The sequence below is a fragment of the Pseudophryne corroboree genome, chromosome 8 (genome assembly GCF_028390025.1).
Source record: "Pseudophryne corroboree isolate aPseCor3 chromosome 8, aPseCor3.hap2, whole genome shotgun sequence".
Classification (NCBI taxonomy): Eukaryota; Metazoa; Chordata; class Amphibia; order Anura; family Myobatrachidae; genus Pseudophryne; species Pseudophryne corroboree.
In genome coordinates, this window is record NC_086451.1 from 26,765,143 (window position 1) to 26,791,639 (window position 26,497).

Sequence of the window (26,497 nt, forward strand, 5' to 3'; positions counted from 1 at the left end):
AGCCGCACACTACATAGATTGGCCCAGCCGCAATGTTGATGTATTCCATACAATGGTGGTCATTCCGAGTTGTTCGCTCGGTAAATTTCTTCACATTGCAGCGATTTTCCGCTTATTGCGCATGCGCAATGTTCGCACTGCGACTGCGCCAAGTAAATTTGCTATGCAGTTAGGTATTTTACTCACGGCATTACTCAAGTTTTTTTCTTCGTTCTGGTGATCGTAATGTGATTGACAGGAAGTGGGTGTTTCTGGGCGGAAACAGGCCGTTTTATGGGTGTGCGCGTAAAGACGCTACCGTTTCTGGGAAAAACGCGGGAGTGGCTGAGGAAACGGGGGAGTGTCTGGGCGAACGCTGGGTGTGTTTGTGACGTCATACCAGGAACGACAAGCACTGAACTGATCGCAGATGCCGAGTAAGTCTGGAGCTACTCAGAAACTGCTAAGAAGTGTCTATTCGCAATTTTGCTAATCTTTCGTTCGCAATTTTACTATGCTAAGATTCACTCCCAGTAGGCGGCGGCTTAGCGTGTGCAAAGCTGCTAAAAGCAGCTTGCGAACGAACAACTCGGAATTAGGGCCAATATCCAGTGTATAAAAAGACCATTAATGTCCAGGGTTATTATTAGGTTCTTCTACCGCTCCCACAGACTCCCACACTTGCTCTAATGTTCCACAGAGTGGGAGATTGTGGACTGCATCTGGAAACTCCCCTCAAGAAATCCTGCGTTTGCCTGTGCGGCGCAGTAACATGGGATTAATGGGAGAGCCGGGCACTCTGGTCTGTATATATTTTATATGTATTGAACCCATCATAATACATTTTTTATTAAGTTGGTGGCACAGTGGAAATTGGTGGGGCAGTGGGTGAAAAAAACTTCATTGGTTCCCCCTTCTACAGCCCTGTCCACACACAAAGAAACGCCTCCCCAATATTAAAATATGTTAAAAAAAAAGGTGCCAATTCCAAAGATATCTTTCATCTTTCAAATTGTTTGAATAATTGCTTAGTGTGTACACTCAATTTCGTTTGTCAGGGCTCTGGGAAGTTCAAGGGAAATTGCTCATCTTCCACATTGTTCATCTTCAACATTGGTCATGTCTTCAGATTAATATTTAATACTGTAGATGGTCTATAGTATAGGATGTATCAAACATTTAAATAATATAAAATAAGTGGTCAGGAAAAGATTAAACATCCCATAATAAATTATTACACAAACATAATAGAACCAGTACTACACTTTCTAAGCTCACATTCTCCCACCTCGTGGTACGGCTCCTGTCTCTTCTTTCTGGTAGCTACTCTATTGTCCAGTGCACTGATTGAGGAGTCAGATTCACACACACAGCAAAGTCAGTAGAAGAAGCTGCTACCACTGGGCTTGTGCAGCAGCTCTGCTCTGTCCCTTACACTGCATGATGTTTCTGCAGCTCTAGTAATCTAATCATATTATATATCATTGCTATTGTTGCCATAATATGAGCCATTTGCCCAGTAGAGGGGGGTTTCCAGGCAACCAGAAACCCCCCTCTGCGTTTGCCTATGGCGCCGGGTGCCTCCACAAATAATAATCACATAAAGTCTAAAGGTGCGACATCCTAGCGGCTTGAATAAAGGACAACAGCAGGGCATGCGTGTAGACAACGTTTCAATGCCTTTATTGCGGCATAACAGACCTGATGACAATGCCGCAATAAAGGCATTAAAACGTTGTCTAAACGCATGCCCTGCTGTTGTCCTTTAATCAAGCCACTAGGAGTGCCGCACCTAGCTGAGCCACGGACAGGAGCCGCTGACCGCTCAGCGTCTCCGACCACTGCCCCACCAATGAAGTTATAAACCCACTGTGCCACCAACCCATTGTGCCACCAACTTAATATAAAATTAATTATAGTGGGTTCAATATAATATATATATATATATATATATATTCACTGGCGTGCGCAGCACAATTTATTAGGGGGTGCACCGTCGGAGGGGTGTGTCTAGCAGCGCCTTTTGGGTGTGTCTAGCACCATCTATTGATGGTCAACGCATATAAAATATCCACCCTTGTACCAATCCTAATAAAGCAGATACATTGTCAGATGTTGTGGTGTGCACCAAACAAACACCCCTGATGGCACTCACTGCAATTACACTGCTCCTCCTCAGCCTGGTCTGGCTCCCCCTCTCTTTCCCCTGCAAGCTGCAGCAGCTTACTTACAAGTCGGTAACTAAACTGACACTGACAGTCGCAGACTAGTACTGCTGCTGCTGGAAAAACAAGTGACGTGTCAATGCTGCTGCAGACCGCATGCCAGTATTGAACTTGTCTTCCTAAGAGGAACGCTGGCTGCATGCTGCTCCTCATCAGTGGCTGGCATTGGCATAGCGTAGAAGGAGAGAGGTGGCAAGTGTGACGGGTGGGCGTGCGAGCATCACACTGTTTTTGTACGTGGAGGTGGAGCTGGGAATTTGAAAGCCGGTGGCCGTGGCACCCTTGATTAACCCAGGCGTCCGGTCAGTAATGCAGTCCTAACAGGGTGCAGCGCAGAGGGGACAGTAATCTGCCTGCTCGGTGACTGCTGCATCAGGCATGTGAGATCGGGGTGCCAGACATTAGGGGGTGCCTGTGCGCACCAGGCACCCCTCCTGTGCACACCTATGTATGTATTTATATATATATATATATATATATATATATATATAAAATATTAAACCCATTATAATTAATTTTATATTAAGTCCAGCGGCTTCCATCAGCAGTTTAGCTACAATGAAGCCACTGGAGGGAACCGCTGGAGGGGAGATGCGCTGAGCAGTCAGCGGCTTCCGCAAGCGGCTCAGATATGCAGCCGCTGGTGGGAAGGGGGCCGCTGGAGGGAGCCGCTGCCGGGGGGAGGTGAGCAATGTCACAATATTGGACATCGCTCCTCGCGGCTCCGTAAGGGGGGTACTCACAGAGCGATAATCTAAGCAATCTGACTAGATTGCTTAGATTTTAAGCATGATCTCTCCGTGTGTACCCCCCACAGCGATAGCGATGCGCGGCCACGTGCGTCGCTTTCGCTGGTGCTAGATTGGCCTGCATGCAGGCTCAATCTAGCAGGTTGCTCATTTCACCTGCTGGGTGAAATGAGCGCCCCCCGCACGCGCAGCACACATCTCTCCCCAGACCTGCCCGTGAATACGGGCCTGTACACACATGCCGTGATGTGCGATATCACAAGTAACATTGCTCACATTGAGCATGCTGCAGGGCCAACCGCCGACATCCAATCAACGAGCGCGGGTGTACGCATCGTTGATTGGTGGGACATACACACTAGACGATGTGAGCAATATATCGTTCACAATCGTCAGAATCGTTCACATCTGCTGTAAATATTCTCTAGTGTGTATGGCCCTTTAGAATCCTCTAGCTTTCTTTGCAAGGGCGGATAGCTCAAAGAATAGATTGTCTGAATGCAATGCCACAGGCAATGGGTTAGAATCCCAGGTATGTCAGCATCTTGAAATGTATAAAGGACAGTGTGACTGAATAACAAGTTAATTTATGAATGTTGTATAGGTATTAGTGACAGAAAGGGTCAGGGTAGGAGACAGGGGCGGTCAGGAGATGCTGGGCTTCCAAAAGGGTGGAAGCTACAAGTGAAAGTAATTAAAACAGATAATATACAAATGCTGCCAACAGCGCCCCCTATCCTGCAGCGCTATGTGCGGTGCCCCCTCCGCACACACCTAGTTACGGCCCTCAGATAGATAGATAGATAGATAGATAGATAGATAGATAGATAGATAGATAGATAGATAGATAGATAAAATAATTTGTCCAATTTTAAATTAGTATTTGAGCCTAAGCGATTTTAATCATAATTTTCATTGTGTGCCCTACATCCCTGCAGCATGGAGAAAGCTGGCCCTGCAGCCGAATTACACAATCAGACGCCTGTAACTGAGTTTATCCTTCTGGGATTTGCAAACTTCCCCCTCTGGAAACCAGTCATTTTTGGTGCCTTTCTGACCATCTTTCTTTTGACTATAACGGGGAACAGTCTCATTATTTTGGCAGTGAGACTGAATCTTCATCTGCACACCCCTATGTATTTCTTCTTAACGAACCTTTCCTTCCTGGAGATGGGGTACACCTCCACTACAATACCTAATATTCTCTATGGGATATTAAGGCATAGCAATGTCATCTCATTCACCGGCTGCATCGCCCAAGTCTACCTATTTACAGTCTGCGCCACCACCGAATGCATCCTCCTGGCCGCCATGGCTTGTGACCGCTATGTGGCAATCTGTCGGCCACTCCACTACAAAACCATAATCAGTAGCGTGGTGTGTGCCTATCTGGCAGCCTTTGCCTGGTTGTGTGGTGTTCTAAACTCAACGATCAACACATACGTCACCTCACACCTCCATTTCTGCGGGCCTAATGCCATAGACCGTATGTATTGTGAGGTCCAGCCTCTGATACGTCTCTCCTGCTCCAGCACCCGCCTTAGTGACGTTCTTGCCACACTTTCAGCTGCCGTGTTCGGAGTCAGCTGCCTCCTCTTCATCCTCACATCCTACGTTTTCATCCTGGCGGCCATACTCAGAATGCCCAGTGGAACCAGCAGGCAGAAGACCTTCTCCACGTGTGCCTCTCACGTCACCGTTGTCATCCTCTACTTTGGATCTCTCACCTTCCTCTATCTTTTACCGGACAATAGATCTTCCCAGACACTGAATTCGGCAGTCTCCATGATCTATTCTACGGTGACTCCGTTGTTCAATCCCATCATCTACAGCCTGAGGAACCAGCAGGTGATAGACGCATTGAAGAACGTGATGGATCACTGATGGAATTGCTGACTCATAAAAAATTTTTGGGAGACAAATAAAATTATTTGGAACTCAATGTAAATTTTTTGTTGCCTGCTGGCGAAAATGAAGAAGCCTATGATAAAGATGCATCAATAAGTTTGGACAGATAGAAGTCTGAGTTCCGCAAACCCTACCTCCCTTGTTTGCCACAACTTAGCAGGCTGTTAGGGGGTGGTTCACACAGCGGTGATGCCTGCTGTGTCTCGGGCAACTTTGTGGGTGCCAACCTTGTGGATGGCAGCAGGGAGATGCCAGTGGGTGCAGGTGGTGGGGGCCGAATCCAGGAGACTTGCCCGCTTTTGCGGGGGGCTGGGAACACCACCTGGTTTTTGGGAACCTCCCATCCGTTCCAGGAGAATAAGCAACTGTGCAGCTTTTTTTTACACTGCAATTTAGATTTCAGATTGTACACACCCCACCAAAATCTAACTCTCTCTGCACATGTTATATCTGCCCCACCTGCAGTGCAACATGGTTATGCCCAATTGCTTGCTTTTTTGTTATCATTCCAAATCCAAATCAGGCCCATCGTGACCAGACATCGCCATTAATTTATTACCTCTGTCACTGTATTACGTTGCGGAAATGATGTTGCAGCACTGTGGGGACTATTTGCACAGAAAAACACGGTAACAGCAGGCAATGGGGAGATATCACCAACACAGTCCTTCTGGGAAGAAGAAAAAAAAGGAGTGAACCCACAATTTAGTCAGTTGCAAAAAGTTAAAAACATCCCTTATATTTATTTTGACCACATGAGGCAGTAGCGAGCAGCAGGCAGTCTGGCTATATAGCGTTGTCCACAGCTGAGAGCTTCTGGGACAGTAATATAAAATGACCATTGACGGCGGTTGATTGGTCTGTATGTGACATCTTCATAGTGGCTGCTGGAATTTTCTACAGCCTAATAGGTAGAACAATAAGGGACAGAGGCATCAAACCTTGAAATCAGTTGCAAATATTGTCCATATCAACCAATGAGCTTCAACTTATCATGTCATAGAATGTATCTGATAAATGATACATAGAAGATGATTGCTATGGGTAACGTCTACACCTGTCCTACTAAGAAGATTCGATACATATCCCCCTAAGAGATACCCACAGACCACAATTATATTTGTGAGTACGGTCGGCTGAATACATCCAACTGTATCCCCCCAAGGCAGCTGCTGAACGCCCCCCTGAGATCATGAGGCTTAACCTCCAACTTCCCCGTACAACGAGAAGAATTAGCAACAGACCTTACGTTATACAGAGCGTCCTCCTTCATATTTCCAATTTCCATTCCCCGGAGGGGGGGGGGGGGTCATTCAATGTTGTCCTTAACAATAAAAAATGTATCATCTTATATAAAAAGAAAATATCTACACGTATATGTATTTATTTATTTTTGAATTTTATATTTAAAGCACGACTAATTACGTGAATCATTTTGTACTTGTAAAATTGGAAATATAAAAATATAATAAATACGTAAATAAGCATAACTATTATCTATTTCCCAAGAGTACAGGAATCATTGTCCAATAGAAAACAATAATAATAACAATAATAATAATAATAATAGTGACTAGCTGATGCACCCTTTTTCAACCGGGCAAAGGAATGCTGGGCGGAACATTTTACCCCTTTTTTGCCCCCTTGGAAGTAAAAAATTACTGATTAGTGTGTGGCTGCAAATAACTGTCACAGTTTCCAGACCACCAAGCGGGTCACAGGCCCTCCTGATCCAATCCGATACTGAACCCCGGTCATGGCTTTTTCCATGGTCACTGAATATCGATATATGGGACTAATTTAGACCTGATCGGTGCTGTGCGATTTCGCAAAGCAGCCGATCAGGTCTGAACTGTGCATGTGCCGGAGCCGACGCCTCAGTGCGCCGGCGCATGGCAGACAGCCGACGGCTGTCTTAGGCTTGCGATCGCCTCTGCCTGATTTGACAGGCAGAGCCGGTGGCTGGGCAGGAGGGGGCGGGACGGCGGCCCGGACCGTGCTGGGGTCGGGCGCAGCGGCTGCGTGATGTCACACGCAGCCGCTGCGACCCGAGCAGCGATGAGTAGCTCCCGGCCAGCACGCAGGAGCTGTGCCATGCTTTTGTACTGATGCGATGAGGTTGGGCCTGACATGCGGGGTGGACTATACCTGTGCTGGGCGTCCCCCCGCATGTCAGGGAAGCTGATCGTAGAATTTAGCTCATCTACAACCAGGTCTGAATCACCCCCTATGTCTCACTCACTAAGTCCATGAGTCAGAGGTGGATACAAAAGACATAGAAGCTGCATCTTTATAACCAGCGTCTGTGCTAAAATACACTAAAGCCGCAGGAGGCGTCTTGTGTTAAAAGACCCCCACAGCCGGCTTCTCAGCCCCGATGACTGCGTCCGAACATGCAGTTGGCAGTCAGAGTGATGGAAGCCCCCTGCTCTCTGATGGGTGAATAACAAACCAGTTGAAGTGCACGGAGCTCCTAGTGGGATGTTGCAGAGCTATGCAGGCTGCAGGAACATGGAGCCAAGGCTGATATGTTCTGTGCAACATTCACATTATATTTCCCCATGTAACCCCAAAGTCTCCAAATACGTAGCAGGATAATACGGAGGGTACTTTTATGAGACTGTTAACGGAACATCCACAGGTTCATAATACAGTGATGGAGGCGTTCCAGATTGTCTGAAGCGTATATCCATGGTACGCAAGCACTTCAGTTCCCACCGAGGACAATGGGTAGAGTTACAGCAGTGGCCGCAAATGTGACCCTTCCGGTCATATTCGTTACGGCTGTTCATTGCACTTTGGGAATCTTATTTTGGGAAATTTACTAAAAATGATGTCTAGGGCAGAGTGATGCACAGTCGTTCCACACGCTGGTAGCCAATGAGCACGTAAGTGAGCTGGCTTATAGGCTCCCACATGCACACTGAGGGTGGGATGTACTAAAGGAAAAATGTGGTAAAACCCCCGAAAACAGGGGTTTTACCGCATTTTCAAATGTACTAAGACCCTACCGCTGTTTTTTCGCCGTCCTATAGAAGCATATGGGCTTCTTATCGCCCACCGCCGCAACCCCCCCCCCCCCCCCCCGCCACAGACGCCGACCCCCCTTCCCCTTGGCATACCTTCCTCCATGCAGCCCTGGTACCGGAAGGTAATCTCCTCCTCCCCCTAGCAACGCAGCTGGAGGTCCTTACGGCTGCAGGGGGCGGGAGGAGGCGCCGGGGGCAGCCTGCTGCTTCCCGGCGTCTAGGCAGTGTGAAGATCCTGGGGAGGTGACGGAGACCCCCCGCAGACCGCCTCACAGGTATCGCGGAGGGCCTCCATTACCGCATTGCGATATTGATCGTATATGTTAGTACATATGTGATCAACATCGCTGCGATAAGCGGTGAGGGGCGGCGATGTATCTTAATACATCCCGCCCTGAGACTTAGGCCTGGATGCAACTAGATGGTAGCCTCGGGCTTTAACGTCTATTCAAATACAGCCCCTTTTTCTCTCTCAGTCACTTACCCACTAACCCGCGTTAAACAATAGCATCTGGGGTAAGTTCCCATAGCTATGGGTTAACAGGTTTGCGGCCCCCGCGATCAGGGCATTTAAGTCAGAGAGAAATGTGCAGGACTGTCAGGGAGATCACCACAATTTATATATATATATATATATATATATATATATATATATATATTTATAGTTTAGTTCCTTCCACCAACCCAGGATGGTAACTGTGAATACGGTCGGCTGAGTACGTCCAACTGTAGCCTCCACAGGCAGCTGCTGAACGCCCCCCTGAGATCATGAGGCTTAAATTGAATCTCCAACTTCCTCGTACAACAAACGCACGTTCCCTCACTTAGGTCATATTGCTTTAGAATTCCAAGTTGATTTTTTTGGTATGAACATATGATTATTACATTAAGATTTATGTATGTGTGGTAACAATTAATTATTTAATTTATTGTAATACAAATGTTTTTTGGTTTTACTCCCTGGTATTTAAAGTGAGTATAAATACTTGATGTGGCTGGTCCTATTCATGGTAACCAGAACCAGTGGTTCCCTAATGGTCCAGCAGAGGAGCCGTGGGAGTCTGTATTTGTGCCAGGAGTGTGGGAGCAGTGAGAGAGGGAGCATAATAATACAAGTGCAAGTTGATGAAGATGATTTTTGCGTGGATGCATCTATATACAGTTGCACGTGACGTAGAATGCAATCATCTTTGATCATTCACAATCCTTGCTGGAAATTTTTATGTTCAAAACTAAATCGGCCTATAGGGTCAATACAATTAGATGCGAATTGCGAGTTATTTCATGAAACTCGCAGACATTCTCACAAGTACGCGCTCCGGGGAATTCTCCAAACCAATTAAAAATGCCTATTCGCGGTACTCACAGTGGGGGTTTTCGAATTGTCAGCCATGTAAAAGTGGGATGACCTTCCTTGACCACCCCAATTTTTTTTTTAATTCTCAAGGAAAGTACTGGAGACTTTATAAAACGGTGTTAAATGGCTGATTTGTGATTTAAAAAAAAAATGTAAAAAATTATAAAAAGCAAACTTTTTTTAATTTACTTATATAAAAAAGAAAAATGAAAAAAAAAAGTAGAAAAAAGTTGCTTTCAGGGTACTTTGAAGGGACTAAAAAGTTTTACAAAAATATAAAAAGCAATTATTTTGACTGCATAAAGCAACAAAAAAGATCAGTTTGAAGTAATTTGAGGCCATTTTTTTTAGATGCCCCAAAATGACATGGGACTAAGGGGGGGGGGGGGGGGGGGGGGGGTTACTCTGCCTGGCTCAGTGCGAGTTTCTAATTGGGTTGGCAAATACTAATTTGCAGAGAAAACAGCAACTCACATTCTGCAACTTGCACCTAATAGGACTGACCCCTATATGTTTATTATAATGCTACTAATGATGATGATGATAATAATAATAATAATAATAATCATAATAATCATAATAATAGTAATTCTTTATTTAAATAGTTATTTTTGGAATACACTTTTTAAATTAAATTTTAATAATTTATTCAAGTATTTAACATTTTACTTTATTGCCTAATTTTAAAGAAGTATGAATTATGATCAATGATTAAACAACATTTGCATTATCTATACACATTAGATGGAAATACACCATATTTTTGCAGATTTTTAATTAATTCATTATTTCTTCCTTATTATTTTAAGTCAATCTCCTGGCCCTATAGATTCTACATTAAAGTAAAAGTAAACCTGGAAACATTTGAAGTTTGTAGAGATAAACAAATTATACTATTTTATTTCTTTTAAATGTTATACCAGCATTAATTAACCAGTAAATTATTTAAAAGTTGCTCACTATACACTGCCATAGTTATTGGAAAGTATGTCTCAGTTTTCTTACTACATACATTCTTGTTTAATTAAAAATAAAATTGAGCCACATTGGAATCTTTTGAAGCTAATATAATATACTGAGTTGCGGATTTGGCTTGGAGAGGAGGCAAAAGTTGAACTGAATGGCAGTGTGGCAGCTACACTTTAACTGGACTTTGACATTAAAAATTCTCTTGTATTCATTGATGGCTTCAGAAGAATTATGTAACATTTGGGGCCAAATATACAACCCAAGAGCCCCAAGCTAGACAGTAATATGGCAAATATCTCACTGGCAACAATATACTTGCCCTTAGTACTTAGATAGGCGGGAATAAAACTCGACCAGACACTGAGGAAGGTCAGCATGCTGAAGGTGATGTATTTGGCCTCATTGAAGCTGTCCGGTAAGTTCCTAGCCAGAAAGGCGACAACAAAACTAAACGAGGCCAAGAAGCCCAAGTATCCTATGGTGCAGTAGAACATTATGACGGAACCCTCGTTACATTCCATAAGGATGACACCAGTTAAGACATGATAATTAGGTTCTAGAAACGGTGAGAACCTGACCAGCCACACCAGGATGATAATCACCTGGACACAGTTTGAAGTAAAGACAACGAGAAGGGCTGTCTGGAAACCAACCCACACCCTCAAATTGTTGCCAGGTCTTGTGGCTTTAAAGGCAATGACAACGATGATGGTTTTGGCCAAGATGCAGGAGATGCACAGCGAGAAGGTGACCCCAAAGAGAGCTTGTCTGATGGTGCAGGTCAGTCTGGATGGGCGACCGATGAATGCCAAGGAGCAGAGGAAGCAGAACGTTAGGGACAGTAGGAGGAGGTAGCTGAGGTTGCGATTATTCGCTTTCACCACTGCAGTGTCCCGAAACTTGAGAAACACGCACAGCACCATCATTGTGGCCAAAGAGAAGATCACGGCGAATGATGCCATCACCAGCCCCAAGGGTTCCTCATAGGACAGGAATTCAATGACCTTAGGAACGCATTTGGTTCTTCTGCTGTTTGTCCAATGGTCTTCCGGACAAAGGTAACAATCAACAGAATCTGCAATACAGTATAATGACAATGATCACACACCCATGCAATACAAACAGTGGGGGAGATGTCAGACCTTGGAGAGAGAAAAAAGTGGACAGAGATAAAGTACCAGCCAATTAGCTCCTAACTGCCATGTTACAGGCTGTGTTTGACAAATGACAAGAACTGATTGTTGGAACTTTATCTCTCCCCAAGGTTTAAGAAATCTCCCCGAGTGATGATCACCTCAGGATTAGAAGAAATTAGTTGCCAATCTTATTACAGCTGTATTTCAAATCTGTTCTTATTCCTTCTAACTGAACCAGAGGCTCTGGATATTGGACACATAACTCTAGCCTTATCAAGAGTCCATTCCTGCCATGCAAAATGCGTAAAACTTGCCACACCACATATACACATATTGCGCCAGTATTTTGGGGGTCATTCCGAGTTGTTCGCTCTGTATTTTTTTTCGCATCGCAGCGATTTTCCGCTTATTGCGCATGCGCAATGTCCGCACTGCGACTGCGCCAAGTAAATTTGCTATGCAGTTAGGAATTTTACTCAGGCTTTTTCATCGTTCTGGTGATCGTAATGTGATTGACAGGAAGTGGGTGTTACTGGGCGGAAACTGACCGTTTTATGGGTGTGTGTGAAAAAACGCTACCGTTTCTGGGAAAAACGCGGGAGTGGCCGGAGAAATGGAGGAGTGTCTGGGCGAACGCTGGGTGTGTTTGTAACGTCAAACCAGGAACGACAAGCACTGAACTGATCGCAGATGCCGAGTAAGTCTCGAGCTACTCAGAAACTGCTAAGAGAGGTCTAATCGCAATATTGCGAATTCGTCGTTCGCAATTTTAAGAAGCTAAGATTCACTCCCTGTAGGCGGCGGCTTAGCGTGAGCAAATCTGCTAAAAGCAGCTTGCAAGCGAACAACTCGGAATGAGGGCCCTTGAGTTGAGCACCTCTCATACTTGGGCCCACAAGTTTACAAGGAAAAAGAGCGAATAAGCCAAAATAAAAATGATTTCGGATAAGTCACATGACATAGGGAACAGCAAAATGAGACCTGAAACAGTCTGTATTTTTAAAGTGACAATCATTTACGTGGAAAAACCAACATGGTTTTGCCGTGTAAATGATTGCCACTTTAAAAATCTATGCAGACTCGCACGAAGTCCCGCACTTCCTGCTTTCTCGCGGATGGTAGATGATGGGATCCCTGCTGAATTGCGTCATTGTAGCCACACCTCCTGCTGTACAATGATGGTTATCTCGGCATTGTGTAGAGGGGACTATGGCTACTGTGACGCGATCGTGCCTCCAAGCTCCCCGGTGTGCTGACCTGCCCGCTCCTTTCCAGAGAGGGACTTCAGCTTGTCGGCAAGTATGGCTTACATTATAGCCGTACTAGGAGCGTGGCTTTAAAAGCACTGTTTATAGGTTAGTAGTGTATATACCGGTAGACGCATTATAGGACCTTTCAGAATTGTAAAACGTCTATATCACATCCAGATGAACTAATTACAACCATGGCTTCTATGACTCACTAGTTTGGTTGGAAATCATCCCCTCCGGGCACAAAATGCAGTCAAAACAACAGGCCGGTTGACCTCTCTGTGGCGCCTTCCTGTAGCCGGGAGGACAGTCACCGCTGCAGACCGACAATGGAACCTTGGAGGATGCCAAAGTGGAAAAAAGAAAACTGAGACTGAAACAAAACTTTATTTAGAATTTAAAAAAAAAATAATATTGGAATCGGAAAGATAGTTGACTACGTACTGTAGGATGTGGCTTACAAATACAAAGCCAATACTTCATAATTACATCACAACGCCTGCTTTGGGTTTAAAATATAACACCTCTTCTTCTTTATATACCAAATTGTTTTATTTGAGCCAATTTTTTTACTATTATCGTTGTGAGGCTCATCTCTTTATAACATGGGGTCCCTTCTTTGTGTAGAGCTCCACACATGTCTGAGATAGACATCCAAGTTCTATTAGTAGCGTTAGAGGCAATAATAAACAATGGGGAACCTGATCTGGGGACCTGTGCTGGGATTCGCGTCTCCCTTCAGGCTTATTCATGTACCTTGAAGCCCCCGATCTACCAATATGGAAGAGTTGCTCAGGGTGCTGTTCATCTGCTCCCACTGATCCCCCTGCACCAGAAAACAAACTTTTTACCAGAGGTGATGCCAGCCTGCCGTTCTTACTTGGCTTAGCGAGTTCCACAGGTCCTGTCTGAGCAATAGGGCTAGCCATATTCCCCTCTCTTCATTAGAGATGAGCGGGTTCGGTTTCTCTGAATCCGAACCCGCCAGAACTTCATGTTTTTTTTCACGGGTCCGAGCGACTCGGATCTTCCCGCCTTGCTCGGTTAACCCGAGCGCGCCCGAACGTCATCATGACGCTGTCGGATTCTCGCGAGGCTCGGATTCTATCGCGAGACTCGGATTCTATATAAGGAGCCGCGCGTCGCCGCCATTTTCACACGTGCATTGAGATTGATAGGGAGAGGACGTGGCTGGCGTCCTCTCCATTTAGATTATAAGAGACTGAGAGAGATTTACTGGAGCTGACTAGGAGGAGTACTGTTACTGTAGAAGTGTAGAGACTGAGTGGAGAGAGTTTACTAGTGAGGACAGTGCAGTTTACTTTATAATCCGTTCTCTGCCTGAAAAAAGCGATACACAGCACACAGTGACTCAGTCACATACCATATCTGTGTGCACTGCTCAGGCTCAGGCCAGTGTGCTGCATCATCTATTATCTATATATAATATTATATATATCTGTCTGACTGCTCAGCTCACACAGCTTATAATTGTGGGGGAGACTGGGGAGCACTACTGCAGTGCCAGTTATAGGTTATAGCAGGAGCCAGGAGTACATAATATATTATATAGTGAGTGACCACCAGACACACAGTGCAGTTTATTTAATATATCCGTTCTCTGCCTGAAAAAAGCGATACACACAGTGACTCAGTCAGTCACATACCATATCTGTGTGCACTGCTCAGGCTCAGGCCAGTGTGCTGCATCATCTATTATCTATATATAATATTATATATATCTGTCTGACTGCTCAGCTCACACAGCTTATAATTGTGGGGGAGACTGGGGAGCACTACTGCAGTGCCAGTTATAGGTTATAGCAGGAGCCAGGAGTACATAATATATTATATAGTGAGTGACCACCAGACACACAGTGCAGTTTATTTAATATATCCGTTCTCTGCCTGAAAAAAGCGATACACACAGTGACTCAGTCAGTCACATACCATATCTGTGTGCACTGCTCAGGCTCAGGCCAGTGTGCTGCATCATCTATATATATTATATATCTGTCTGACTGCTCAGCTCACACAGCTTATAATTGTGGGGGAGACTGGGGAGCACTACTGCAGTGCCAGTTATAGGTTATAGCAGGAGCCAGGAGTACATATTATATTAAAATTAAACAGTGCACACTTTTGCTGCAGGAGTGCCACTGCCAGTGTGACTGACCAGTGACCTGACCACACTGACCACCAGTATAGTTAGTAGTATACTTATATTGTGATTGCCTGAAAAAGTTAAACACTCGTCGTGTGACTTCACTTGTGTGTGTTTTTTTTTTTATTCTATAAAAATAAAACTCATTCTGCTGACAGACAGTGTCCAGCAGGTCCGTCATTATATAATATATAATATATACCTGTCCGGCTGCAGTAGTGATATATATATATTTTTTATATCATTTATCATCCAGTCGCAGCAGACACAGTACGGTAGTTCACGGCTGTGGCTACCTCTGTGTCTCTGCACTCGGCAGGCAGTCCGTCCATAATTGTAATACCACCTAACCGTGGATTTTTTTCATTCTTCTTTATACATACATAGTTACATAGACATCTTCTCTTTATCAACCAGTCTATATTAGCTGCAGACACAGTACAGTACGGTAGTTCACGGCTGTGGCTACCTCTGTGTCTGCACTCGGCAGGCAGTCCGTCCATAATTGTATACCACCTAACCGTGGTTTTTTTTCATTCTTCTTTATACATACATAGTTACATAGACATCTTCTCTTTATCAACCAGTCTATATTAGCTGCAGACACAGTACAGTACGGTAGTTCACGGCTGTGGCTACCTCTGTGTCTGCACTCGGCAGGCAGTCCGTCCATAATTGTATACCACCTAACCGTGGATTTTTTTCAGTCTTCTTTATACATACATAGTTACATAGACATCTTCTCTTTATCAACCAGTCTATATTAGCTGCAGACACAGTACAGTACGGTAGTTCACGGCTGTGGCTACCTCTGTGTCTGCAGTCGGCAGGCAGTCCATAATTGTATACTAGTATCCATCTCCATTGTTTACCTGAGGTGCCTTTTAGTTGTGCCTATTAAAATATGGAGAACAAAAATGTTGAGGTTCCAAAATTAGGGAAAGATCAAGATCCACTTCCACCTCGTGCTGAAGCTGCTGCCACTAGTCATGGCCGAGACGATGAAATGCCAGCAACGTCGTCTGCCAAGGCCGATGCCCAATGTCATAGTACAGAGCATGTCAAATCCAAAACACCAAATATCAGAAAAAAAAGGACTCCAAAACCTAAAATAAAATTGTCGGAGGAGAAGCGTAAACTTGCCAATATGCCATTTACCACACGGAGTGGCAAGGAACGGCTGAGGCCCTGGCCTATGTTCATGGCTAGTGGTTCAGCTTCACATGAGGATGGAAGCACTCAGCCTCTCGCTAGAAAAATGAAAAGACTCAAGCTGGCAAAAGCAGCACAGCAAAGAACTGTGCATTCTTCGAAATCCCAAATCCACAAGGAGAGTCCAATTGTGTCGGTTGCGATGCCTGACCTTCCCAACACTGGACGTGAAGAGCATGCGCCTTCCACCATTTGCACGCCCCCGGCAAGTGCTGGAAGGAGCACCCGCAGTCCAGTTCCTGATAGTCAGATTGAAGATGTCAGTGTTGAAGTACACCAGGATGAGGAGGATATGGGTGTTGCTGGCGCTGGGGAGGAAATTGACCAGGAGGATTCTGATGGTGAGGTGGTTTGTTTAAGTCAGGCACCCGGGGAGACACCTGTTGTCCGTGGGAGGAATATGGCCGTTGACATGCCAGGTGAAAATACCAAAAAAATCAGCTCTTCGGTGTGGAGGTATTTCACCAGAAATGCGGACAACAGGTGTCAAGCCGTGTGTTCCCTTTGTCAAGCTGTAATAAGTAGGGGTAAGGACGTTAACCACCTCGGAACATCCTCCCTTATACGTCACCTGCAGCGCATTCATAATAAGTCAGTGACAAGTTCAAAAACTTTGGGTGACAGCGGAAGCAGTCCACTGACCAGTAAATCCCTTCCTCTTGTAACCAAGCTCACGCAAACCACCCCACCAACTCCCTCAGTGTCAATTTCCTCCTTCCCCAGGAATGCCAATAGTCCTGCAGGCCATGTCACTGGCAATTCTGACGAGTCCTCTCCTGCCTGGGATTCCTCCGATGCATCCTTGCGTGTAACGCCTACTGCTGCTGGCGCTGCTGTTGTTGCCGCTGGGAGTCGATGGTCATCCCAGAGGGGAAGTCGTAAGCCCACTTGTACTACTTCCAGTAAGCAATTGACTGTTCAACAGTCCTTTGCGAGGAAGATGAAATATCACAGCAGTCATCCTACTGCAAAGCGGATAACTGAGGCCTTGACAACTATGTTGGTGTTAGACGTGCGTCCGGTATCCGCCGTTAGTTCACAGGGAACTAGACAATTTATTGAGGCAGTGTGCCCCCGTTACCAAATACCATCTAGGTTCCACTTCTCTAGGCAGGCGATACCGAGAATGTACACGGACGTCAGAAAAAGACTCACCAGTGTCCTAAAAAATGCAGTTGTACCCAATGTCCACTTAACCACGGACATGTGGACAAGTGGAGCAGGGCAGGGTCAGGACTATATGACTGTGACAGCCCACTGGGTAGATGTATGGACTCCCGCCGCAAGAACAGCAGCGGCGGCACCAGTAGCAGCATCTCGCAAACGCCAACTCTTTCCTAGGCAGGCTACGCTTTGTATCACCGCTTTCCAGAATACGCACACAGCTGAAAACCTCTTACGGCAACTGAGGAAGATCATCGCGGAATGGCTTACCCCAATTGGACTCTCCTGTGGATTTGTGGCATCGGACAACGCCAGCAATATTGTGTGTGCATTAAATATGGGCAAATTCCAGCACGTCCCATGTTTTGCACATACCTTGAATTTGGTGGTGCAGAATTTTTTAAAAAACGACAGGGGCGTGCAAGAGATGCTGTCGGTGGCCAGAAGAATTGCGGGACACTTTCGGCGTACAGGCACCACGTACAGAAGACTGGAGCACCACCAAAAACTACTGAACCTGCCCTGCCATCATCTGAAGCAAGAAGTGGTAACGAGGTGGAATTCAACCCTCTATATGCTTCAGAGGTTGGAGGAGCAGCAAAAGGCCATTCAAGCCTATACAATTGAGCACGATATAGTAGGTGGAATGCACCTGTCTCAAGCGCAGTGGAGAATGATTTCAACGTTGTGCAAGGTTCTGATGCCCTTTGAACTTGCCACACGTGAAGTCAGTTCAGACACTGCCAGCCTGAGTCAGGTCATTCCCCTCATCAGGCTTTTGCAGAAGAAGCTGGAGACATTGAAGGAGGAGCTAACACGGAGCGATTCCGCTAGGCATGTGGGACTTGTGGATGGAGCCCTTAATTCGCTTAACAAGGATTCACGGGTGGTCAATCTGTTGAAATCAGAGCACTACATTTTGGCCACCGTGCTCGATCCTAGATTTAAAGCCTACCTTGGATCTCTCTTTCCGGCAGACACAAGTCTGCTGGGGTTGAAAGACCTGCTGGTGACAAAATTGTCAAGTCAAGCGGAACGCGACCTGTCAACATCTCCTCCTTCACATTCTCCCGCAACTGGGGGTGCGAGGAAAAGGCTCAGAATTCCGAGCCCACCCGCTGGCGGTGATGCAGGGCAGTCTGGAGCGACTGCTGATGCTGACATCTGGTCCGGACTGAAGGACCTGACAACGATTACGGACATGTCGTCTACTGTCACTGCATATGATTCTCTCAACATTGATAGAATGGTGGAGGATTATATGAGTGACCGCATCCAAGTAGGCACGTCACACAGTCCGTACTTATACTGGCAGGAAAAAGAGGCAATTTGGAGGCCCTTGCACAAACTGGCTTTATTCTACCTAAGTTGCCCTCCCACAAGTGTGTACTCCGAAAGAGTGTTTAGTGCCGCCGCTCACCTTGTCAGCAATCGGCGTACGAGGTTACATCCAGAAAATGTGGAGAAGATGATGTTCATTAAAATGAATTATAATCAATTCCTCCGCGGAGACATTGACCAGCAGCAATTGCCTCCACAAAGTACACAGGGAGCTGAGATGGTGGATTCCAGTGGGGACGAATTGATAATCTGTGAGGAGGGGGATGTACACGGTGATATATCGGAGGGTGAAGATGAGGTGGACATCTTGCCTCTGTAGAGCCAGTTTGTGCAAGGAGAGATTAATTGCTTCTTTTTTGGGGGGGGTCCAAACCAACCCGTCATATCAGTCACAGTCGTGTGGCAGACCCTGTCACTGAAATGATGGGTTGGTTAAAGTGTGCATGTCCTGTTTTGTTTATACAACATAAGGGTGGGTGGGAGGGCCCAAGGACAATTCCATCTTGCACCTCTTTTTTCTTTTCTTTTTCTTTGCATCATGTGCTGATTGGGGAGGGTTTTTTGGAAGGGACAGCCTGCGTGACACTGCAGTGCCACTCCTAGATGGGCCCGGTGTTTGTGTCGGCCACTAGGGTCGCTAATCTTACTCACACAGTCAGCTACCTCATTGCGCCTCTTTTTTTCTTTGCGTCATGTGCTGTTTGGGGAGGGTTTTTTGGAAGGGACATCCTGCGTGACACTGCAGTGCCACTCCTAGATGGGCCCGGTGTTTGTGTCGGCCACTAGGGTCGCTAATCTTACTCACACAGCTACCTCATTGCGCCTCTTTTTTTCTTTGCGTCATGTGCTGTTTGGGGAGGGTTTTTTGGAAGGGACATCCTGCGTGACACTGCAGTGCCACTCCTAGATGGGCCCGGTGTTTGTGTCGGCCACTAGGGTCGCTAATCTTACTCACACAGCTACCTCATTGCGCCTCTTTTTTTCTTTGCGTCATGTGCTGTTTGGGGAGGGTTTTTTGGAAGGGCCATCCTGCGTGACACTGCAGTGCCACTCCTAGATGGGCCCGGTGTTTGTGTCGGCCACTAGGGTCGCTAATCTTACTCACACAGCTACCTCATTGCGCCTCTTTTTTTCTTTGCGTCATGTGCTGTTTGCGGAGGGTTATTTGGAAGGGACATCCTGCGTGACACTGCAGTGCCACTCCTAGATGGGCCCGGTGTTTGTGTCGGCCACTAGGGTCGCTTATCTTACTCACACAGCGACCTCGGTGCAAATTTTAGGACTAAAAATAATATTGTGAGGTGTGAGGTATTCAGAATAGACTGAAAATGAGTGTAAATTATGGTTTTTGAGGTTAATGACCCCCAAATTCTATGATTTAAGCTGTTTTTTAGTGTTTTTTGAAAAAAACACCCGAATCCAAAACACACCCGAATCCGACAAAAAAAATTCGGTGAGGTTTTGCCAAAACGCGTTCGAACCCAAAACACGGCCGCGGAACCGAACCCAAAACCAAAACACAAAACCCGAAAAATTTCAGGCGCTCATCTCTACTCTTCATCAGACCATTTGTTCGGTGGCCCAGTTATATAGACTTTTAGACTTTCTGGTCAAACCCCAAACGCCTTGCCTAAATTTTCCACAAACCTTTTTTCTTTCAAATTACTGATTGTCACAGCCCTAATCCTAGGAAGGGGGTAAATACACCATCCCCTCCCACAACTGTTGTTTACTAATCTGATAACATCCACTAGGCCTAATTCAGACCTGATTGCTAGTAGGGAGGCCAATCCCGGGCCATTTTTTTCAATCCCGGGTATCGGGATTGAAAAATTGTCAATCCTGGGATTCCTGGGATACACGGGATTGGCTTTCTACTGTGTCTGCCCGCCCCGCCACGCCTCTCCCTACAGACATAAATAAACTCACAAAACTGCCGGGCGGGTGGGAAACTTCATTCACATTCGGTGCGGTGACTGCAGGAGGAGGCGGCGACGGGTGCAATGACGGCAGGAGGAGGAGGCGGGTGTGGTGACTGCAGAAGGAGGTGGCGGGTGCGATGACTGCAGGAGGAGGCGGCGGGTGATGCTGCCATTCCATCCGGCTCAGTGGCTGAGAGCTGTGCAGCGTGACCTCACAGTCAGAGGTCACACTGCGCAAGGGGAGGAGGGAGCCTGGCAGTGTTCAAAGGTCATGCTGCGGCTGCGCAGGGGGGGCCGGGTAGTGTTGCGCGTCCTGAGGATGCTCAACACTGCCTGGAAATAATGGGCCGCCTGATCCCACAATCCCCAGGATTGGATCTTCCAGTCCCGGGATTGAATCCCGGCCTATTTTTGGCCTAAATCACAGGATCTCGCCGATCCTGATACTGGGATTGGCCACCCTAATCACTAGGCTGCGTTTTCGTACAGCCTGCGATCAGGTCTACACTGTACATGTCTATGCACTGCAATGCGCAGGCACATCACATGGGTATAAAGCAGATCGCCACTCAGCAATGGGTTTGTGCGAAGAATCCATTCGCACGGGTGATCACAAGGAGATTGACAGGAAGAGGGCGTTTGTGGGTGGCAACTGACCGTTTTCTCGGAGTGGCTGGAAAAATACAGACGTGTCCAAGCGTTTGCAGGGCGGGTATCTGACGTCAATTCCGGTCCCGGACAGGCTGATGTGATCGCAGCAGCTGAGTAAGTCCTGGGCTGCGCAGAGACTGCACAAAATCTACACAGGCGTCGACTATCTGATCGCAGCAGTGCAAAAATCTCCTGCTAGTGATCAGGTCTGAATTAGGCCCATTTTGCGTTACACCTGTCACCATTGTTGGTGCAAAACAAACACATGCAATAAGAATATTCACCTTGCCCAGACCGGATGACCACTGGATGGCGCTGCTATTGATTGAGAGTTTCTGCCCGGTATTAATGTCATTGTTGAAGGTCCCTACTTTGGTATATTGACCTCTGTTCCCTTTCAGATTCCAGTTCAGGATATCGAAGTACCCGTAGATATCTCCTCCGGCATCAAAGGAGACTTCTTCCCCAGCCGTGTTCACAAACCAAACTCTCTTCATATAGTGAAGGAGCTGTCAGAGGAAGACATAGAATAACTGTTATCTAACTGTACATAGTGTATCTAGAAAGTCCCTCACCAATGATAGATAGACATAGCGTAATAAGGAGGACTACAAGTATATGTATCTATCTCCCCTTCTCTTGTCATTGGCTTCCAAGATACTAATCCTTTCCAAAGTGAGCTACTGTAACCTCTTACTCTTACCCCCCATGATTGTACCCTTCCTCCTCTCCCCGGTACACCTCTCTCACCCAGAGGCGTAACTCTGGGAGGCAACGGAGTCATCTGCCACCAGGCTCCTGCTTTGAAGGGGCACCTCTCCTCCCATTCTGTGACACCATTGAATTAAATTAATTGGTAGCTGCCGCTATCTTTTCAGTGGCCGACTTCCTCACTGGTCCCTGCACCTTATAAATCGCACCCTTTTTATTATACTGTAGATACATACGGGTTCTACTGTATAGGAAATATTAGAATTCTAACTATATAAAGATACTTCTCTGACAATTACACATAACTTCATATAGTTAGAACTCTCATGCTTCCTCCACAGGAGCAAATAGCTCCATCAGTAAAGTGTCTGCTGTCAGTGTAACAGGTCATGGGTTCTAATCCTGGGTATGACTGCTATGTGTGATTTAAAATACCAGACACTGAAATGTATATATACAGTATATACTTTTTTTCTGACCCCCCCTTCCCGCCACCCACACACATTGAGGGGACACACACACCAATATTTATCTTGCCTCCGGGCAACTGGGACAAAATTACACCACTCCTCTCACCTGAAGCTGGGATACCAGGATGCACTGTTTACTACACGGAGGGGGATTTAGGTTTTGTGAAGGTATGACGTAGACAACCATCTGAATATTGGACTCGTAGAGAAACAAAGGGCCCAACTCAAAGGCAAACACAAAAAATTCAGAAAACACGTACATCACATGCGTTACTCCAGGGCTGAAAACAGCCTGCCTGTGATTCGGCAATACCGGGGTGTGTGTCCTAATCACGGAGGTGTGGCCACACGCCATTTTCTAAAATTAAAAAAAGTATTGTTTATGCACCATGGAGCATCACCAACCTGCACAGGGGGGCACCTGTGCGCCCTTCAACCAGGGTCAGATCCATGGAGGGGGCGCAATCAGTGTGATTGCTAATCCCTACCCCCCATGCAGTCAGTGATGACTGCTGCATTCTGCAGCATAAGAAGGGTGGAGGGGGAGCAGACCCCGGACCTTTCATTCGACAGGCCCGGGCCGGGTAATTAGTCTTCACCCCCTCCCCTCTCAGCACCAAAGGTGCTATTGGGATAGAAGATATCAGAAACAGGGTATGAAAGTGACGGTTGTTTCTGGGGCGTGGCTAGAAGTGAAAACGAAGCATCTCATGTGCGTGTGATGGGAGGGTGGAGCTGTCTCAGTGACATTGGCTGCATTCCCAAAGGCCTTACTCATAGCCAGATTAAGGAGGGGGGGGGGGGTTGGTTGGCATGGGGGACACTGTACCCCAGGCCCTCCTCTGTCAGGACCACTGACATGACCAGCTCTCCCTCTTGTGTAGCAGCAGAATCAGGCAACCAGATGGGAAATAGGAAATTATGCCGTGCAGGCAGAGACACAGGAGTATCAAATTTCAGAGAAAGAGAGAGTGTCCTCCTGAGTCCTGTCCCAGTGTGTAAGCAGTATAGAGGCTCCTGTCATTCTTGCATGTGACAAGATAAATTATAGATTTTATTTTTCAATGTGTATTCTAAGGTTGTGTAAGTTGTCTTTGTTCCACTACAGGAAAACTTTATAAAATAGTTGTCTCTCAATTAGGTGGAGCTATAAACAGTACCCAGGCATTTGTAAACTATTAATTTAACTCTAATATACACCATTAGTTTAAATTTAATATACACAATCCATATCCATCAAGGGAAGTCCTGGTAGAGAGCATTTTGTCCGTCTTGGAATGGGTCATGTTGGGAGGTATGCAAAATACAATATCCACCCCCCTGCCCCTGGGCTTCCCTGTTTTAGGATTAATCTGGCCCTGTACCATACTCACACACAGAAACTGCAAGGACAGTGCCAGTGTCAATGGCGGATGCGATGGTACGTTGAGGGGGACAGAGTCACTGGTGGCGTTACAGCATGCAGAGATGCTGAATGCCGGATGAAACTACTATTTGCATATTATAGCAGCCGCGACTCCCTCAACAGATGCAGCAGCAGCGTCCACCTCTGAATCATGCACAGAAGCGTCATTTTTGGCAGGACTGTCAAGAGAAATCCTGGGCCCCGGTACAACAACTTTCTGACCACAGCATGCTGGGGGCATGGCCACACCTCTTTGGGGGCATGTCTAGCACATAAGAAGCACCCACTCACAGGTGCATTGCACGCCTCCCAGCCAGACCAGTAGGGGCATGGCCTAATCAAAGGAGGCATGGGCTTGGGCCCCTCCTTCAGACCTGGGCCCAGGTAATTTGTACCCTCCCCCCCCCCCCCCCCCCCCCCTCTCTCTCGGCACCACAGATTTTTGGTATCTGGATGATAAATCAACAATGTCTAGATAGACAGTCAAAAAGATCAACACCATATTGTCGACGTACATACAGATGGAGTCACGATTATCTTGGCTTCTCTGCTGTGCCTAGACACACCATGGTGTATTAGCATAAGCCCTTCATCTATTGGTCTCAGCCTCAATACAATACAGAGAGAACAATACATAAAGGGATTAAGTCATTACAGCAGGGGATTAAGTCTGACTGCCCTGGCTCAATTAATGCTATGAAAGGCCAAGGTGAAGATGGCTCCATCTGTACATACAGTTTTGCTTTGCTTTGATAGTCACCTACATGTTATCGCCAACACTGAGAAACTGTCTATGCCAGTGGTTTCCACCCTGGGGTGCCTCGGGACCAGGGGTTAAAGTGGGAGGGGGGGTGGGGCAGTGGTGCAAGTGGGCGGGTACGGGTGGGTACGGCGTACCCGTAGGAATTTAGCCGTGGGTACGCCGTACCCACACCGACGGGCCACCGCTCCTCGCACTGCCGCTGATGTGAGGGAAGGAGAACGCAGCCTGTGCCTCTCCTTCCCCTCAGTCTCCGGCGGGTGTTATAGTTTAATTCAGCGCCGATCCGTGAGCCAATCAGAGCTCGCGGTGCGAGCTCTGATTGGCTCACGGATCGGCGCTGAATTAAACTGTGAGACACCCGCCGGAGACTGAGGGGAAGGAGAGGCACAGGCTGCGCTCTCCTTCCCTCACACTGGACGGCAGCGGGCAGCGGTGAGCAGGGAAGGGGGGGGGGGATGTTATACCTGGCACTAGGGGATATCGGGCACTGGGGGGGGGCATTCCTATCTGGCACTGGGGGATATCTGGCACTGGGGGGGCATTTCTATCTGGCACTGGGGGATATCTGGCACTGGTGGGCATATATACCTGGCACTGGGGGATATCTGGCACAGGGGGGCATGTATACCTGGCACTGAGGGATATCTGGCACTGGGGGGGCATTTCTATCTGGCACTGGGGGATATCTGGCACAGGGGGGCATGTATACCTGGCACTGGGGGATGTCTGGCACTGGGGGGGCATGTATACCTGGCACTGGGGGATATCTGGCACTGGGGGCATATCTGGCACTGTAGGGGCATTTCTGCATCTGGCACGGGGGGCAATGTATATCTGACACAGTGGGGGCATTTGTGTATCTGGCACTGTGGGGCAATGTGTATCTGGCACGGGGGGCAATGTATATCTGACACAGTGGGGGCATTTGTGTATCTGGCACTGTGGGGCAATGTGTATCTGGCACTGTGGGGCAATGTATTTCTGGCACTGTGGGGCAACGTGTATCTGACACTGTGAGGCAATGTATATCTGGCACTCTGGGGGCATTTTTGTATCTGGCACTGTGGGGCAATGTGTATCTGTGTTAGGGTCTCCTGCCCTGTGCTGCCACGTCGTCATGGCAACCGGGAGACAAGTGCTAGCGGTGTAACCTGAGCGCAGCTGATACTCCGGTTCGGGTCTTTTGCTGTGCAGTGGTTACAGGCTTTGTGCACGGCAGGGGATCCGGTGCTGGTTTTTGTGCTCACGGTCTGTGAGGTCTGAGTGGGCGTGGACAGCACCTGCTTTATAAGGCCTCTTCTCAGGTTAAGCAGATGCTGCTGAATCTTTGTTGGTTAGTCAGTTCCTGAAAGTTAGCCAGTACTGTGTAGCTTTGTATTTGTTGTTGCTTACTGCAAATAGGCCTGGGGATTTGGTACTACACTCTGCCAATCCAGACCTAGCAGTAAGACTGGAGTCAGTCGTTTAGCTTGCTGGGGTTCTTTTACTACTCTGTGAACTTAGCAAGTTTGCAGCTGTATTCTAAAACTTGCCTGCCTAAATCCTGTCTCACTGTGCAAGGTGTCAGGTGTCAGTTTAGTGGCAGTAAGCTGAACCTGTGCACTGCAAGTGAGAATTAGGATTGTGGAGACTCTCCTTGTGTCTATCATTCCATCTCTGACCAAGGAGTTTACTGCCACACCCGTTGGTAACCCTTTAGGGTTTTGCTGTTGCCCTTAGCAACAGCATTTCGGGTTCTCTACGTATTAAAACACAACATCTTGCTTTTCCCATCTGAGCATTACTAATACTAGGGAGACACTCAGTTCCTTAGCCTCTGGGCTTCTCTGTTCACTTTGTGTGTATTTTGTTACCCTATCACCTTCTGTGTACGTAATGTCATATTCCCCAGGCTGTCTGTGAGTTCATTTGTTTTGCATACCTATCCGTTCAGACACCAGTACATTCCTGCAGGCACTGGTGTGCATAACAGTTCAAACACCAGTACATTCCTGCAGGCACTGGAGTGCATAACAGTTCTGACACCAGTACATTCCTGCAGGCACTGGTGTGCATAACATATTCAGCAGCCTAATACTCCTGTTGAAATTTT

At 46.9% G+C, this 26,497-nt stretch overlaps 2 protein-coding genes across 2 annotated transcripts; one reads left to right on the plus strand and one right to left on the minus strand.

Annotated features, from left to right (window-relative positions):
• Positions 1–3,892: 3,892 nt before the first annotated feature.
• Positions 3,893–4,837, plus strand: LOC134949720 (olfactory receptor 5V1-like). The gene has a single exon (XM_063938473.1). It carries the CDS (start codon positions 3,893–3,895, stop codon positions 4,835–4,837), a length of 945 nt encoding a protein of 314 aa, XP_063794543.1.
• A 5,552-nt stretch (positions 4,838–10,389) lies between these two features.
• On the minus strand, positions 10,390–22,499 carry LOC134949721 (vomeronasal type-2 receptor 26-like). Its single transcript, XM_063938474.1, has 4 exons — positions 22,344–22,499; positions 21,341–21,565; positions 12,815–12,986; positions 10,390–11,291 (listed from the first exon to the last, which is right to left on the minus strand). Exons 1-4 carry the CDS (start codon positions 22,497–22,499, stop codon positions 10,390–10,392), a joined length of 1,455 nt encoding a protein of 484 aa, XP_063794544.1.
• Positions 22,500–26,497: the final 3,998 nt, after the last annotated feature.